Source organism: Lissotriton vulgaris, chromosome 7 (genome assembly GCF_964263255.1).
Source record: "Lissotriton vulgaris chromosome 7, aLisVul1.2, whole genome shotgun sequence".
NCBI lineage: Eukaryota > Metazoa > Chordata > Amphibia > Caudata > Salamandridae > Lissotriton > Lissotriton vulgaris.
In genome coordinates, this window is record NC_141695.1 from 1663014499 (window position 1) to 1663033778 (window position 19280).

General features: G+C 41.9%; 2 protein-coding genes across 2 annotated transcripts in view; both read right to left on the reverse strand.

Annotated features, from left to right (window-relative positions):
- EFCAB8 (EF-hand calcium binding domain 8) overlaps nt 1-19280 on the reverse strand; it is a 1673324-nt gene that overhangs the window by 220031 nt on the left and 1434013 nt on the right. The window lies entirely within an intron of this gene.
- LOC147706234 (uncharacterized) lies at nt 1497-2855 on the reverse strand. The gene has a single exon (XM_086928416.1). It carries the CDS (start codon nt 2853-2855, stop codon nt 1497-1499), a length of 1359 nt encoding a protein of 452 aa, XP_086784542.1.

Below are 19280 nucleotides of genomic sequence, written 5' to 3' on the forward strand. Positions count from 1 at the left end.
TACTGTGCTAACTTAAGTATTTTTGTAAGAGTTTTGGTTTGTGCTTAGTACCCTGTCCTCATAAAGAGTACAGGGCTGTTAGAATAAATAACTGTTTATTTTCATAACACTTGTGTGGTGTCCTTTCACTTGGTGTTCAAGGGGTATATGTGTGGTATAACAGCTGGCTTAACACGCCCTCTCGAGTCTTTAGCCTTAGACTGCTCGTATCCATGCTACTAGGATAGCTGGTCTATAAGGTTGACTTACAACCAATCATCAATAAGGGTTGCTGGACTGATACATAGTGTTCACTAGAATAGTGAGCACTGCATATCTGGCCACCTTCTCACACAGTCGATTTAACTCAAGGGATGGCTGCCAGAGCCAGCCTTAAGTTGTGCGCTGCTTTAGAGCAATCCTGGTTAAACCATCTTGGTCCCCTGTCTTCTATGTTTTTTGCAGGGGCCGTCATCAACTGAGATACTTTATGCGACAAATTTTGGAAAGCACCCAGTACTCTAGTTGGTTCATTCCCAGCTGTGGTACAACTCAGGATTTCATCTGTACAAGTGTCTGTTATATTTTTGTATAGCAGATAAGCATCAATCATAGACCATCTAAGGCGGCGTCTTCCATCAGTTGTGCTGAGCCTACCAGGGACACAATTACGGGTTTCCTTAACTACCCACTGACCTTTCAACTGAACGGTAAGAGGGTTATGATCACTAAATTCATTATTTTCAATAGAGAAAGAGTCCACAAAGGAAAGCAATGGCAATGTGAGTAACACATAGTCAATAAAGGTTCCCCGTCCATGCCCTTTAAAAGTAGGGATATCAAAACACTTGGTAGGGTCCCTCATTTCCATAGCTATTATTAGATTTAGATCATTCAGTAAATCATTAAGTAATTCCCCTTCAACTGTGTGTTCCATATGCATGCCCTGGGAACGTACACAATGCACATCCGAAATACATTTCAGTAAGAAATCGCCACATGGATGGACATTAAAATCACCCAAAATCAAGAGGTTATGAATACATTCTTTCATAGAGGAGCGAATAAAATCATTTAGTGCCAATACTTGGCTGAGAGCTGAACATAAATTTATACCGTTGTAAAAATTGACCAGGCCAGCCGAACATTTATCTCGTTAATATTAGCCCAATAATACCTGGGTTGTCTGTTAGAACTCTACGTATATTACAAGGTAAAGCAACATAAATAAATGTAACTAATCCCCCCTTTCGCCTACCCCTGTTAGATGGAGACGCGGGAACATAAAATGACTTGTAGCCTTCAAGGAAGAAGTCACATTCAACTCACCAGGTCTCTTGGAGACAAATGATCTGATATTGCTTAATGAAACTGATCCAGTTACAATCTCCCATCTTTGAACCCAAACCCGCAATGTTCCAACAGATTACATTGCTGCCATTCCTTACAACCGCAAGAGTCCCTTCATGACCTTCTTCTACCACATGTTCCTTTTCTTGCCCCACACTCTCCTTGCGTCAATCACACGCCTTCTGGCCAGAGAGCAAGTCATATCTGTTCCGAGTGTCCACATTAAAACCATTCCCACATTGGATACCAGCATTATGTCTATTCAGTGTTTCCACAATAGGGTCATTCCAATGGTGGCCATTAACATTATACAGATATGATGTCTTCAGTTCCGGTGTCAAGGACTGAGTCTGTGGTCTGAATTTCCTAGGGTCAGAGGGGGCTACATTCAAATGGGCATAAAAATAGCCAAGTGGGCGGACACAAACACTGTTCGTATTGTATACTAGAGAGGCCGCCCTTAATAATACTGTTGCCACATGTTGCGGGTGCCTAAAGTTTGCGACAATACAATCCCCACTGGTGGTCTTACTAGACGGCCCAATCCAATTCACCCTACGCGTTGATAGGATTTGATCAGAGTATTTAGTTGAAAAACCACAATTTTTACTCAACCACGCAACTGTTTTGTTTTTTAAAGAATCGTGAGACTCCCCATGAGACTGGGCAGAAAAGTAATCAATAGGCGGAACATTTCTCAAGACCACCACATAGGGAGCACAATCAGGTGGCAAGTTAATATAGCGACTTTTCCTTATATGAATAGGTTCAGGCCTACCTTCAGACACTACTATGGGTTGTCTATTCTGTTCAGTTACTAATAGTTGAGCAGGAGGAGCAGATTCAGTGGCAGATACCTGGTGGCAGATCTGCTGCACATTCTCTCTCCTGGCACTCTGACCCTTGTCTACTGCCTTGGGTGGAACAACTGGGGTGGTGGCCAGATATGCTGACACTAGTCCACCCAGTCTATCCACTTCTAGCGACACAGTGTCCAACTTAGTGGTCAGGGGTCTCAACATCTCTTCCAACTTAGCCTCTATTTTTGCTACTATAGAGCTCACAAGTAGGGTAAATGGATTCGAATGTATGAGCGTACCCCCCTCTTTATTTCCATCCACAGGATAAGGACCAGGGATAGGGCCATTGCAAACTGATCGTGGGGGATCAACTCTTTTTTTACTTTGCTTCCCCCCACGTTTAGATTGAAGTTTTCTACAGGATCTCGCAGGTCTGGTTATTGGTAGTGCCTGCTCTGAATCCTCCATAGAAGTGTCAGGCAGGACATCAGATATCTCCCTGTGTACCTGTTCTACTGTGGTAATAGTAGCCCGGTCACTTGTGACAGTACTATTTTCCAATGCAGTGTCCCCCAGTGGAGGCGAAGCTTCATCATGTAACAGAGGTAGACTCACTCGGCCCAAAGAGGCCCTTCTCTCATTGTTGATTTGGTTCACCTTTTTAACCAAATAGTTATCCATGGTGCCCAGACCAGAAGCAGACTTATCTATTTTAGATTTAGACATAACGCAGACTTAACCTTACACAGTGGGAGATGTGTGCGATGGTAAGATAAACAGAAAATCCAAGGCACTTTACACAATAAAAAAATTAATTTAAATATAACACCGAGGTCTCACGTGAATCAAGCAGATATTACTCAGTCCCAAACAAAATCAGGGTCTGTGGCCCAGCCCAGTCTCCTCAGGCCTCTGAGGGCCACAGAGGGCCCGCCCTTTGCCCGGGCTTCGCCCGGCGCCGCCCGCGCGCGTCCCGCGACGCAGAGGGAGCGTCTGCCCTTTAGTAGCGCCTCCGGGCGAGCGGATGCCGGGAAACGGGAAGTGCCGCAAGGCTCGCTGGGAGCTTTAGTCTCGGCCGCAAGGTGGTGTTCAACAGCGGCGTGGAGACTGACAGCGTTTGCACCCCAGGAGCAAGTATCCAGGTCGGCAGGGCAGCAGGTAGAACCACAGCCTCTCGATGCCTCGAAATGCCCCCCGCTCCACCGAGGGAGCGTCTGCCCTTTAGTAGCACCTCCGGGCGCGCTGATGCTGGGAAACCGGAAGTGCCGCAAGGCTCGCTGGGAGCTGTAGTCTCGGCCGCAAGGTGGTGTTCAACAGCGGCTTGGAGACTGACAGCGTTTGCACCCCAGGAGCAAGTATCCAGGTCGGCAGGGCAGCAGGTAGCTCCACAGCCTCTCGATGCCTCGAAATGCCCCCCGCTCCACCGAGGGAGCGTCTGCCCTTTAGTAGCGCCCCGGGCGCGCTGATGCCGGGAAACCGGAAGTGCTGCAAGGCTCGCTGGGAGCTGTAGTCTCGGCCGCAAGGTGGTGTTCAACAGCGGCGTGGAGACTGACAGCGTTTGCACCCCAGGAGCAAGTATCCAGGTCGGCAGGGCAGCAGGTAGGTCCACAGCCTCTCGATGCCTCGAAATTTTATAAATCTTTCTCTTTGAATGCCAGGTGATGGTGAACATTTATTAACTTTGCTGGCAGTAAATTCTTGAGATTGTCTTTCTGAAGAGACATTATGTGCCACCAATGTGCGTTTTCTTGAAGGATGGAACAGACAATGAGTTTGCTTAGCCTAAGTGGAACAGTATCAAGATGAAGAAAGAAATGCGGCAAAGAGTTGGCATGATGGTGAAGGAACTTTCTGTAATCTTCTTCACTTGTGGCACTAGTGACATACCAGTGCCTATTACAACTACCAGGTTTCTTGCATGTCACTGGAAATGATCCTGTTCATGAGACCACATAATTGTAAGATAGTAATTTTCCAATTTCCCACAGTTTTTGATGAGTTACATTTCAGGCGGTTGATCAGTATTCTTTGTCCATGGCTTGGAGGCAGTGGTCTAGGACAGAGGATAATAAGACAGGTTATTGAGCATCAGGATGCCACGGGTGCCTTCTTCATGGCTATAACTGGTCTAATTGAAGGATCAGATGAGTTCCCGTAGGTGGCGGAGGTGTGAAAAGATGATGAAACATTATGGTCCATTCTAGTTAGTGCAGAAAAGAGTTGAAGAGGACAGTGGGTAATAGATGATGCTTCATCTGTTTGAGAGATGAGAGGAGATCCATTTTAGAAAAGTTCATTAAATACTAAGATCTTTCTACCCAGGGAACTCTGCCCCCCTCATTCAGAGAGGTGTTAATTATTCTTATACTGAAACCCTTTCATTGCTAAACTTTGATTACAAAATATTAGCTAAGATGCTGGCTGCCCAGCTGGCCCTACTCATGGAGCAGATTATAGCACCAACTCAGACCGGATTTATAAAACATAGGTCCACAGCTCTGAACTTGAGGACCTTCTTCTCCATGGTCAACAGAATAGACCCAAAAGTCCAGGCGGTGTCAGCCTTTTTAGATGCTGAAAAAGCATTTGATTCTGTGGACTGGCCTTTTTGGCATGCAGTACTGGAAAAAATGGGCATGCCGAAGGGCTTCATTGCGTTGATCAAACTGCTGTATGTTGCATCTTCCCCCCGTATCCGGTATAACTGCACGATCACGGAGCCTTTCCCTATAGCCCTTGGCACAAGACAGGGCGGTGTTCACTATCCCCATTATTATTCATAATCGCAATGGACCCTTTGATCCGTTACTTGCAAAAGAACCATATGCATAGAGGGCTTCAGTTTAAACACCGCCCGCTGCTGGTAACCTTGTATGCTGATGACGTGGTGCTGTATGCTAGATTGCCAGCCACTAATCTCTCATAAATACTGGCGGAGGTCGAAAGGTTCGGGACCTTGTCTGGACTCCATATCAATTGGGAGAAGTCAGAGATTTTCCCACTTACGGAAGTACATGACAGGGCATGTGGAGAATTCCCAATCCAGTTGTGCGAGAGAGAGGTCAAATATTTAGGCATACACCTCCACAGGGACAAAGAGCAGATACTGAGATTGAACTATGGCCCAGCGATGGACAAACTGCAAACACAAGTGGAGCGTTGGATACAACTGCCACTATCCATGGCGGGGCACGTAGCCATTATCAAGATGGTGGTTCTACCCCGTCTGCTCTACCTTTTCCAAAGCATTCCCATTCCACTTACGAATGCATTCTTCACACAGATACGTACGTTATTAACTTTTAAAAGATCTGATGTGGGGTGGAAACCAACCCAAAGTAAGCTGGAACACACTGATTTTGCCATATGAACGGGGGGTATATGCCTGATGTACAACTGTATTATTTGGTGGCGCAGTGTGGTTACTCCTGGCTCTGGTATCACCCTGACGCTCGTATGCCATATGCGAAGCCGGACAGAGACTTGGCCGACCCTACCCCGTTAAACTCACTGTTGCCAACTGGAATGTCACTAGACCCCCACGACATTCAAACACTATAAACTACTTGCTGGGCAGCGACGCAACAGCTTAGAAAACTAGGAGAGACGTCACTGTACATCCCAGAGTTATCGATAATTGCCAACCCATGGCTTGCCCCTACATTAGACATGCTAACTAGAGTTAGGGGCAACAAGCTGCACTATATGGCGCATAAAGGTGCACAATCACCACATGGAATGCGCTATTGCACTGAACAAGGAAACATCCATTACAACCCAGTCATTACATCGCACTGCATTTACATTGCATGTCATTCCAACGCATGCCATTACAACACATGTCACTACAACGCATGCTATTACAACGCACACCATTACAACACATGCCATTACACAACGCATTTTAAGCTAAGTGATGGAGATTTTTAAGTTTTAGGGTGGGTATGGGTTTTGGAGTCGGTGAGAATAGTAAGTCAATGGACTGGGAATAGTCATTTGTACCCCTACACTATCCAACACTTTCCCTACTGTTGCACTCGCTGGAGTGGGAATAGTCATTTTTACCCTTCCGCTAATAAACACTTTCCCTACTGTTGTACTGTTGTAGTGTGGCTCACTGGTTAGAGGCGGCAGACCCGAGAGCAGAGGACGGCCCGGGACCAGGGTTCGATTCCCGGCGCAGCAGGTTTCTGGACCAGGGTCAGCGGACTCGATAATTCTCTCGCCTCGGTGCCCACTCTGATCAGCGATCACACTCGGCAACTCTGGGCATTAGCTTGCCTCATCTTCACTAACGGCCCCACCAGACCGCCGGGGATGCCTGGTCTCACCCTGGAGATACCCATTAAGGGACCATCTCTCAGGGAAGCCAGGAAGGGTTTCGCAGCGGTCGAAGCGCCTTGGGACCCTCCGGGTCAGTAGTGCGCTATATAAATGCCTATACATTTACACATACATTTACATTTACTGTTGTACTCACTAGAGTGGGAATAGTAATGTTTATCCCTACGCTATCCAACACTTTCCCGACTGTTGCACTCACTGGAGTGGGAATAGTAATTTCTACCCCTACACTATCCAACACTTTCCCTACTGTTGCACTCACTGGAGTGTGAATAGTAATTTTTACCCCTACACTATCCAACACTTACCCAACTGTTGCACTAAAAGTATTATGCGTTGTAATGGAATGCATTGTAATGGCATGCGTCGTAAAAACATACAATGTAATGGTAGTTGCGATGTAAACACTGTGTTGTAATTGCATGCATTGAAATTGTTTGCGTTGTAACATCATATATTCCACTGAACAACGTGGAATATGGTTGGGGTTGAGACATGCTACAAAGGGCGGGGAAAGCAATAGGAATGTCAAAAGTTGAGCATGTGTAGGATATACACTGATGCCAATATGATGTGCATGCTTATTGAGCCAAAAGAGACAAATGGTTACAAAGGTGAGAAATACTGTGCAGTTGTGATTTAAATGTTTTTTGAAAATGACAATAAACAAAAAAGATCTTTCTACCCATGTGGGGCGATGCACTGATTCAAAGGCAATGATGGGTTTAATAATGATAAGTACGAATTTAGAGACAGATGCACAGCCTTCTTTGGGTACTGTAAGGTTGTTTAATAGTTAGATGAGTTTTAGTAGCTTTTTAGGTGCTCCAAGGGTGGCGTCCTCCGTCTTGGACGTCGTATGAATATATCAGAAAGCGTGCTCCCAATGGAACATTAGTTGCATCCCCTTTGTGCACATATTCTTAGGTTCCTAGCAAAATTAGGACTCCACAAGTTGAATTGCGTTTTGTGTTTTCTTAATTTATTTGTGTTCTTCGCAATTGTTCATATTGTTAATAAATGAAATTCATAGATCATTCCATTCTTATTCAATTATTCAATCTTTCATAATATCATAAGTTTATGATTGGCTCCAAAGCATTTCGGGCATTCTCAAGCCCTTCTTCAGGGAGCATCACTGTAAATAAAGATTATAAACACAATCAAAGGCTATCAATGAAAATGAGCTTAAACACAAACAATATGCTATAGTGTGATATCATGCAGTTAGTGTTGACCACATGTGATCTCAATAACGGGATGTGTGAGTATCATAAGATGAAATCAGTGAAGTGAAAAGACAGTGAAGTGAAAAGGCAGTGCCCGTGAATACGCCGAATGAGAGACAAAACGGTTCGATAAAAAAGTGATCCAACACATTGGAGTGGCTATGGCGCATAAAACGGAAAGACTTACGATTGACTCTGTCAATGGTGCCTCGAATTCCTAAATGCAGTGGGGAATTAACAAACAGTTCTAGTCGTTTTAAAAAAATAGATAAGGTGTGACAGAGTTAGTCACCAGGATTCATCACTCACCTTGTGAGTAAGTTGATTAGGCAGCTTTAATAATAATAAGACAGCACAGCCATTTGTGTCAACACTTGGCTTCTGGCTATTCTGGCTATTATTGTCTGGCGATTCTGGCTATTATTGTCCAAGCCTTCGGTGTTAATGAGTTTGTCAAGAACAGCCTCTTGCAGAATGGTTGCTATTTGGCAGCTTCTGCTAGATTGAGGTTTTGTTTGTGTGCGATTGGCTTGTCACTAGGATAGATGTCTGCTGATGGTACCTGCATAAGAATGTGACACAATGTTCTGCAGGCTCTAAGACAATGTGTTTTTTTAGACAGTGAATGTATGTAGTATTTGTTCCAATATGTCTGTCTGAAGGTCTTGTTCCCTCTATTTATGAAATAACATTTTTGTGCTGTTATTTATAATACTTTTTTCCTTTAGTTGAATATAAGTATGTGATGTGCATATATCAGAGTCCTGATTTGGGGATACAGACAGTATGTCAGCATATTCTTGTATGGAAATATATATATATATATATATATATATATATATATATATATATATATATATATATATATATTCACTGAAAAAACCATAGGTTATAGACCATATATAGTTAGAAATTTGCATTTAAAAAACCATTGATATTCAATGAAAAAACCATAGGTTATAGACCATATATAGTTAGGAATTTGCATTTACAAAACCTTATTTTACTCGCATAAAACCATTGAAATTCCATATATAGTTAGTTGCGCTAACTATATATCGCGCACCCGCAATCCACTGCTGATGATGTCACATATTACATCATTCATGACATGGTCAGTGACATCACTGATGACATCACTGATGACATCTCAAATGACATCACTGATGACATCACTGATGACATCATCCAGTGACTGTATGTTTCTGTAAAGTTAAAATATCTCTTACATATTGAAGAATGAGTGGATATATAAGTGTCTGGATGAAGGATTTAGTAGGTGCATGACTGACTGTATGAGTGAGTGATTAAATGTGTCTCACTGAGTGCATGGGTTAGTGACTAAACTGTCTTAATTTGTGCATCATTATGTCTGTTGTTCTGTAAACTGTTGCATGTGTTGATAAGTAGCTATATGAGTAACTATATGGGTTATTGATTGGTTGCCCAAGTATTTGTATGGGATATTGAGTGTGTGTGTGGGTGGCTGGGAGGTGTGTGAGTCTGTGCATAGATCTGTAAGCAGTTGATTCACTAGATGTATGGTTTCAAAAGTGCATGTGGAAACAGCTGTATGGGCGGTTGACTGTGTGCATGAGTGTATTGGTGAGTGAATGGATATCTCAGTGCTACATGTCAAAGTAAGTACATATGTAAAACACAGTACATGTGAGAGTTGACATATATAAATAACTGTGCGTAAGAGCCAGTGAATGTGTGAGTGGCTGTATGGATCATTGTGAACTTGTATCAGGGATTGTATAAGAGAGTAAATATGTGTTAGTATATGTTTGAATAAGTAAGGTGTGTATAACTGTATAGTTGAGGAATTGGAGGTGTGATTGATTCTTTGCATGACTGTCTAGGTGTATGAGTAACTCCATGGATGAGTGACAATCTGTGAGTGTCTGTTTTCACTGAGTGTATCTAAGGTTATATCAGAGTCTGTAGAGGTTCATCGTATTAACACATGAATGATGTCATCTGTGATGTTGTCAGGGATGTCATTTGAGTTGTCATCAGTGATGTCATCAGTGATGTCATTTGAGATGTCATCAGTGATGTCATTTGAGATGTCATCAGTGATGTCATCAGTGATGTCACTGACCATGTCATGAATGATGTAATATGTGACATCATCAGCAGTGGATTGCGGGTGCGCGATATATAGTTAGCGCAACTAACTATATATGGAATTTCAATGGTTTTATGCGAGTAAAATAAGGTTTTGTAAATGCAAATTCCTAACTATATATGGTCTATAACCTATGGTTTTTTCATTGAATATCAATGGTTTTTTAAATGCAAATTTCTAACTATATATGGTCTATAACCTATGGTTTTTTCAGTGAATTTCATTGGTTTTTTAAAAGCTAACATCTGTAGCTGTAAAATGTATTATTCTTTAAATCCCAAAATATATATAGATATTTATTGATAATTTTTTTTTAAATATTTTTTTCTTCGCTTCTAGTTATCAATGGAGTAAGGCTTGTCTTGGTTAAATCACATACACTTTTTTTTAGTCCTATTTCCACTCTCATACTATACACTGCCAAAAGATAAATTCACTGATAAAAACTGCCTATCTAAAATTAATCCCAACAGTGCCCTATCTCTACTAATATATATTTTTTTAATCCAAATTTCAGGCAAAATGGAAGGCGAGCAGCAAGTTTCATTTTCGATTGAACTGAAGGAGAGCAGCCAAGACAAACTTTATGACTTTATGGATGACAGTAGAGACCACGAACTTCTACAATGTGTTGAAGCAGTAGACAACTTGCTTCAAAATGAAAAACAATTACACCCTATAATAAATTATGACATTTCTGACAATGAAATGTTAGAAAATTTAATAAAGTATGAAACACAATCATAATAAAAAAAATAAATAAATAAAGAAAACAAAAAAAAACAAGAAAAACAACAAACAATTAACATACAGTATTAGAAAAGTCTTTCATTCTTTTATCCATAAAGTTCGCTGCCCAGAAAGCTATCCGGTTCGCGAACTTGGCGCTTACCACGCAAAAAAAATTTTTTTTTTTGGACCCTCCTAGGCCCTTTTAAAACCTCCACATAAAACCTAGGGGGTCAACGAGGATCTACTATGCCCCCTTATGGTAATTTCCCCCTTTGTTTTGGCCTCCTCTTGTCTCTCGATCCTACCGAGAGACAAGATGGCGGCCGCTCCGGACTGTTTAGAATGTTGACAGACACCGGAGAGCCAATCAGCTTCTCATCGCAAAGTTCCGTTACGCGAAAGGTTCGCTAACCGGATAGCTGCCCGGAGCGCTGTTACAGATATATATCTTGATTTAAACGTTAATTTCTCAAAATCCACTGAAGCACATATATTGAGACCTAGCAAAGGCACATCAGGCTAACAGTCCCTACAATTTTGCCAAGTTTCGTGAAAATCCATTCAGCCGTTCGGGCTAAAAGTGAGTCCAACCGCCCTATGGAAATTAACATGGGAAAAAGGCGTTTTGGGACCCCCCTTTTTTCTCGGCCCCCCCTCCACAAAACCCCCCCAAATTTTCAAGGTCTGCTCAGAAACAAAATGTGCCATTTTCCTGAAAATTTCAGCCAATTCCGTCCACAAACGCAAAAGTTATTAGGCATAGAATTTTCAGAAATCCCATAGGGAAAAAATCCTAACTATATATACCTACTGGCGACCGCCAGTAGGTAATATATATATATATATATATATATATGTTGCAAAAGACTGTACGCATGCATTGCATACATCTGCAGCCTGCATACCGTGAGCAAGGGTGAGAACTGTATTTTTTCAGTAGGTTCCACTGGGATGAAGGAAATGTTAAGAAGGAGATACTATAATGTCGTTTTTTGGATAGTTGATGGAGTCCAGACATTGCTGTAGGAAGTAGTAGAGGGTTTTGTAATGTTTTTATATACAAGGTGTATCTAAAAAAATTAGGTTACGTACATAGACCAATATTGTGTTGGGGGTTAAGAGAAGATCAGATTACAGAGACTATTGGGAAGGGGAGAGGAAGAAGGGCATTGTGATTTATTATTATGTGTATTAGTATGTAAATAATAAATTTTGTATTGTGATTTATTGATAATGTATTGTGTGGTGAATACATTCTCTTAAACTGAAAACAATGATATGAAAAGAAGTGCTTAATGAAAAAATAATTTCAATAAAGAAAATTAGAAAGTAAAAAGAATCTGTTATTGTAATATGGTTATGCCCATATAATTGGAGGTTGAACCCCAAAAAATTAGAAGGTCACGAGGGAGTTGTCTCATTGTTTTTGCTGCTTTTTTCCCCTCTCCTGCCTGACCTGAAAGTGCTTGTTTGAGAGGGGTCCCATAAACTTTACTGGGCATTGTGATTTTGACAGTACCATGCGCAAGTCTTATTTTCACATTTGCTATGATCTATTTCCGTATATTGACAATTTATGGCAATTTACGAAAAAGGGCTTCTCTCAAAAACAAACAGCATGTTGCTCAAGCAGAGAACCAAGAAATTAAAGCCACCCCAAATATCCTTTGTTTTAAAGATGCATTACATTCATATTTGACGAATGTGCTGCAAATGCAACAATGTGCACGCATTTACCCAAAAATCTTCAGGGGAGAAAAATATCTAAATCTATAAATACAATAGAAAATACCTGATGTGTGTTAAAACTAAGCCGCTATTTCCACATCTTTTTTCAAACAATGTCCTCAGGAGTATAACACCGCCATTTAACTATACAACAACAAAAATGCCATGCTTAGCAGTATATCTTAAAAATATCCCAGCAAGTTGAAGATCCTTTACCTATGACCCCAATCAAGCTTGCTTGTGAACCTTCTGTTAACTCCTTTTATGTCGGTATCATCATGGGGGCCAAGCCCCAAAAACCCATGCTCCTGGCTACGGCCCTGATGAAAGATAGAAGATGGATAGAGGGCCCCACTTAGGGTAGATGGACCAACAGGCTTGCTGAGCACATACGGTGTGCTGCACTGAGCATACATTCTCTACCAAATGGCTCCTCATGCTTCCACCCCCACCTGAACCAGAGTGAGGACACTGGAAGTGGAAAGTGGGCCAAAGGAGCATGGGCAGTGGACACATTTGGACTGACTTCACCTGGCAAATAGCTCCTTCACAGCATTCTAGGTTCTTCTCCCTTGCTTCAGACACAAAGGAGGTATTTGGACAAGCTCCGCAAAGAGGCGGAATTATACATGGGGAAGCCTAGAATAATAAACATGGCTTCTTTACTCTCTGTAGCCCATCAAAACATGGAGATGACCAATAAGCCCACAGAAGAGATGCAAAAGGAGCAAGCTGCAAGCTCTGAGCAGCTACCAAACAAGACTTCTGAATTCCAAACAAGAAACAATAGGAACAACAAGGATATCCCTTGAGGTGAAAATAGGCACGATTGTTATATCAAGGGGGTACATGAGAAAAGGTCCAAATAGAGCTAGCCGACAATCTCACCATCTGAATGTACATTGCAAGATCTTGAACCTCAATCAACAGAGCTGAAACAACAGGTCCAGAAACTGATGGACCTCTTACATTTCTTAGAAGGAAGAGAAAGTATGTTTACACTCAAATGAAAGGTCATCGAAAATCCTCTTTAGTGGTAAAGATGTATTTTAAGTTACAATTTAGAAAATACTGCTTTTAGGAAGTTAGGAATGCAAGAGGTGGGCCCTATACCACACAGCTAGATTGGGCCAGTAAAAATTTGAAAACTCTTTTAAATTATAGACAGACTCCGATCAAATTCACAAATTACTTGGTCTATTACGTTTACTTATTCATTTTCAATCATTTCATTATCCTCAAGACAGAGGTCAGGTACACATTTTTTTTTTTTTTTAAATCTCTTTATTGAGCAAATAAGCAATCCACTCTTACATGTATAAGAATCATGCAAATAGACAATAAGCAACAATTGGAGCATTATCCAGTAAACAAACAGTCGCGCAGAGGGATTTTGGACATTGTGTATGTCACGTTGCATTTTTACAATTTTGTTTTTAGTGAAACCATAATCACAACAATGTATTTAAAACGGAAAAAAATAAACAGTATACAAAAGAAAAATCATATCTGCAAGTTTGCGAGAATGATGGAGCAGATCAATTAGCACAATAATTTTTCCAATCTTAGTACGGTGGTCCGATAAATGCAAACATCATTACATTCTGCATCAGTCCAGTTCGCATTGAGAACTACTTGAGGAGGAGTATTTTTCCACAGTAAAACAGGCACAAAACAGGTCGTCCTATGAAACACCCATGCCATCCATGATTACAACAAACAACTGTAGCTGGTTGTGTATTTTTTGAGTATCCTATACAGAAATAGTGGTGAATACGGCCACAGCGCCGTCATGGAAACCAGTCTAGCCCACCCCCTTCGGTACAATGGAATTAATCGTTTGGGACTGTGTTTCCTGAGTGAGTTTCGCAATATACGTGCGATATGGCCCCCATATGTCCACTGGTCGGGAAGCAGACGGAATCTGTTCGGAGTATTCCACACTGTTAACATTGCAGTAGGCCAAACTGCGGAGCCAAGCTTGGATGGATGGAGCGCGCCAGAGCAGTGCATTTCTCTCTTTTCGCCAATGGCCGCCAATTTGCGTAAAGAACGTGGGAAATTGACGACATAGCCAAGTAACGCAATTTCAGGAGTGGGTAGCAACTCCAGGCCCAGTATGTATCCCAAAACACGGTGCACCTGAAGCCAATATTCATGCAAAAGCGAGCCCGTCCAGGAAAGATGGGCGAAATCAGCCTGTGGGGCTCTGCATTTAGGGCAACAATGTGGCCTGCTAGTGTCGATCCTATGAGCAAGTGCAGGAGTGTGATACATCTGTCTCAAAAACTTAAAGTGTATAAGCTTATGCCTGCTGTTAATGGACACGTCCCTAGTGGCAGCACAGCACGCCGCCCATTGGTTGTTAGTAATCCGGGTACCCAGATCGCCCTCCCATGCGGCGCGCACCGCTGTGTCTGAGGAAGGAAGTGAGGCCAGACATAGTTTGTTTAGTTTAGAGACAACATGCGACCCCGTCTGGGTCTGTATTATGAATGTGAGTATGGCAGCGTCCTCAGGGGGGAGTGGGAATGTGCGAAACTCAGCACGGAGCATGGATCTGAGTCTAGTCAGTGTGAAAGAGTTCATAAATGTTCGGTCAGCAAAGCGCTGGTCCTCTGTCATGGAGAAAACATGACCTTCCGGGAAGAGGTCCCCGACCGTAGCCAGTTGGTATTTGGATAATGTGCGCTGTACCACCGATTCACCTGTGATGGGGAGCCAGTGAGGATTAGGCAACGGAAGGGCAGGAGAGTATAGTGTCTCAATGTGAAGTAGTCGTCGCAGCTTTTCCCAAGCCCAGCACGTGGTGGATACTGTTTGTATATCTTGAGGGTCCCGGGTAAGCCCTCTGGGAAGGATGGAGTTAAGGGGCACAGGTCAGATACACATAACGTTCACATTACATCAAACCAAACAAAATTGAGTCATAGTGACAAGTAACAAATATCCAATTTTTTTTAGATGTTTTCCAGTCCTAAAACAGAAAAAACAAGTAACCCATGAATCAAATTTTAAAGAAGCACTGGGGTTTTCACACAATGGGAATACACAACATTTCAGGTACCAAAGGGGTACTGTATTCAACACATATATTTCCCTAAGTTGCTACACATTCTGATTTAAATTCTTGCCCTGCTGGTTAGAAGTGCCAACGCATTTCAAGTCCCACTCTATTTTTGGAGGCTCTCTTCAGGGCTGTGACAGGATTTTGTAAACCCAATAAACACATGTGTATTGTTTTAGTACACACTCCTCATTCTCCATCACCTCTATAACACTTGTAGATATTTCAAGATTATATCTACCTCAAACTGGTCTTGTGCATCCCTTCAAGGAAATAGGAGGCTGTTTGTTATCCTAAAAGGACAAGGTCGTTTAGTTACTCATTGCCCATATTTACATTTGTTATTAATTAGTTGTTTGTGGATTAATCACAGATTCCACTTACTTGGAGGAAATGTTATTTTGGCTTCAACAAGTCACCTATTATTCAGCTTAGAGCTATATTTAACGTGGCCTGTGGTGCCTATTTGTTTAAAAGTCTGCAAACACAAAATTGCTATCAGTGGTGGAAGGGAAGCTCAGGGCTTTTAATTGAGAAATGTGTACTAAAACAGCTAGCTTTTTGGAAGTTGGCCTTTTTATGCCCAAACCAGGAAACCCTTCTTGGGTAGCTGAGCGCCCTACAAATTTAACAAATAAATAAAATAAATATAAACCAACTGACCCTTTCTTCAAGTGTCCTGGGTCACATTACTGTGAATGTCTTTGCTGTCGTGGGCTGTGTTGCTTCCAGACAGTGCGAAAAGGGGAGCCTAAGTGTGTGGGGAGAGAATCTGTGTGACAGGACAGCTAAGTAGGAGCTGTACCCTGCCCTGATTACACTTCAAAGATTCCTGCCTGCAGCAAACACAAAGGGACCCGACACCAGGCCTATCCTTGCCTTTGTCACTCAAGACAGTGTGGAGCCAGGACACCAGTAAGGGAAAAAACTAACCCAAACCAGTTTTGCGAGTACATCAGGGAATTCCCCCACACAAAGGCTGGCACCAAATATAAAAGTCCCACCTCCAGAACCTCTCAACAGAACAATCTTTGACCTGTAAAAGATTCAGAAGGACTACCCTGCTGTCTGAGGAACAGGAATTGACCTGCTGACTGAAGAAGAATGGGCTAGCGAGTCTTGAACCCAGGCTTCCCACAGTGATTTAGAGTCAGTTGGCTGGCCTCCTGCGTGAGCTACAGGGACACAAGAAGCTTTCAGAGGCCTCCCTGCTACTGCCTAGCTGACCAGCACCAACTAGACCTGTCTGAGACCTTCTGTTGGACCCTGCTGGAGTGAATCCTAAACCCCAGAAGGTACTTCCAAGGTTCTGGACCCTTGGCTGGCATCAGTGAGAACTCCTAGAGAAGAGGTGAAGTTACAGACGTTCTGGCATCCTCGCGAGCACAAAGTGACCTCTTCCAACTGAGAATCGACCGCTAATGACCGCCAATGCAAAGCTTCAGCGGGACGTGCTCTTCACTCCGACAGTGACTCCCCATGACAATCAACCAATGATGAGATGCTCCAGCGCTGAGTGGCTCTTTGTCCCTTAGCAAATGGTGCACGCGATGTTCTACCTACTCCTCACGTCTACAGCCTCCTCCTTGTAGCCCCTGCCAACGCAAATAGAAATCTTCGTATATACTTTGAGAAGGTAACGGTTTGCGAGGATTAACCTGGTCAATGAGTGCGACCTGCGCTCCATTGCGGTCTGTCTGAACTTATGACTCTCCACCAGTCTAGACAGACCAGATAACCGTGAGTGGCAGTTTGTGCTTCTTAAAGCTATTTTCATCTAAAGTTTTAAAACTCATATCTTTGGTTCTACAGATTGGATTTTGATCGTTTTGGTGTCGTTTTATTTATTTAAATGTACTGTATTTGCCTAAATTGATTAGGTATTTTTCTTGGGTTGCATTCTCACATTATTGCTGTTTGTGTGCTGTACACATGCTTTACACATCCATTTTAACCCTTTCGATGCTGATGACGAGCTCAGCTCGTCATCACCCACGGGTGTCGTGTGCTGATGACGAGCTGAGCTCGTCATGGTGCCACTAAAATGGCATTTTCCAGCACAGGGGGGGGGGGGGGGGGGAAACGCCCAGCAGCCATGTGGTTAAGTTAAGCCTGACTGCTTTTGTGCCAAGCTACCAGAGGGTTAAGCACAGTTTAATTAAGTGAATTTTGTGGTTCACCCTGATCAGCATTGTGTTTATTATTTAAGTGGGGCTTCCAATCATCTCAACTAATAATTCAATCTTACAACAACTGACTCCAGCAAGCTCACCTTCAGGAGCCAGTCATTGATGTGCAAGAATACATGTACCCATGACCTTAGCAGATGGGTAGTGACTACCACCACCACTTTCATGAATACCGGAGGGGCAGAGGTAAGACCAAAGGGTAGCACAGCAAAATGAAAGTGGCCCTGGCTCCCCTTGTGTTTAGGAAAGACTACGGGGCCCCTGCCTGATAGGATAAACCCTAGCAAGGAATAATAAGTTTTTGTAAACAAAGGAACAGCACCGGATTCTGTGCATGTATGTCACAACAATCTAGCAACACGTTGATCACTTAGTGATATATTATACGGACAAGGTAGGTTATTAGAAAAATATTTTATTTTTATTAGATTCTTTCTTTATAGATATCTCTTTTCTACTTTTTCTATAAAAATGTATACATCTAGTTTTGTCTTGATTCTAATTATCAACCTTATAGATATCATTCGTCATGATTAAATTTTCATTCCATATTTTATATACAACATATCATTACTAGAGAGATACAAAATCTTAATTACAGTCACATTGATAATATACAGAATTAATTATATCAAATCTCAACGCTTTTCGGCGACAGCCTTCCTCAGGAATTCGGTATAGACGTAATTTTATAACTATGGAACAAGAAAATACATACATTACATTTTTATAAAGTGACCACCTATTGCTTGTACAATTTCGCCTATTGTAGGGAGACAGCTAGAACACAGAATGGAGAAAGCTATTTACAGTCCAAACTTCTTAAATAACAAAACCATTAATTCTCAATACTCATTTTTCCATCGTGTTACACTCCTAAATCTATATTTACAATTATTTACAAGTGAAATGTGCATATCTACAATATATACAACCCTTTTATACACATCACATAACTCATCTAACAATATCATACAAAAGATAAAAATCAATATATGGCTCATCACTACCTGACATGCTATCTTGGTTTTTAGAGAGGGAATGTGTTTCTGCCTGTGTGAGATAAATGTCACACTATGTAACAAATATAACATGGTTGCGTGCAGATATACATGCCATAACAGCTGACATGTAGGGTATACATGGGTACAAATGTAGATATGGATAAAGAGTAAAATTTAACTTTCTACTTGTATCAGAGCACAAAGTGATGGGGTTATGTACCTAGTTTACTTTATATTTATAACCCCATAATTAGGGGGAAGACATACTATTAAGTTGGATAGCTGTATACTGGGTAGTATTCTTGTTATTAATTATCTTTGTTTTGATTCTGTGGTACTTGTAATGCGAGTATTTCTATAATGGTCAAAATAGGTCCACGTTGGTTGATGAATCCTTACAAAACAGCATTTTGAGTCTAGTGGTGATAAGGAAACCTTTGGGTTGGAGAAAAGGAGACAATAATTCTATTGTCATACCAATATCCCTGCTGTAATGGCTGAGCACAATTTTCAAGCAGTTATTACATACGTATTTAATGGGGGTGTCACTTTTAGTCCCAAGTAAAGGAATTCTTCTTCTGATGTCTGCCTGGTTTCTTAAAATTATTGAGTCATAGGTGAGCAATACTCCCCCACAATGCTTGTTCGTTCTGTATATGTCAAGACAAGATAAACCATATGGTAAAATAGGGGTAGTTTCTATAGATGTAAAAAATGATTGCTG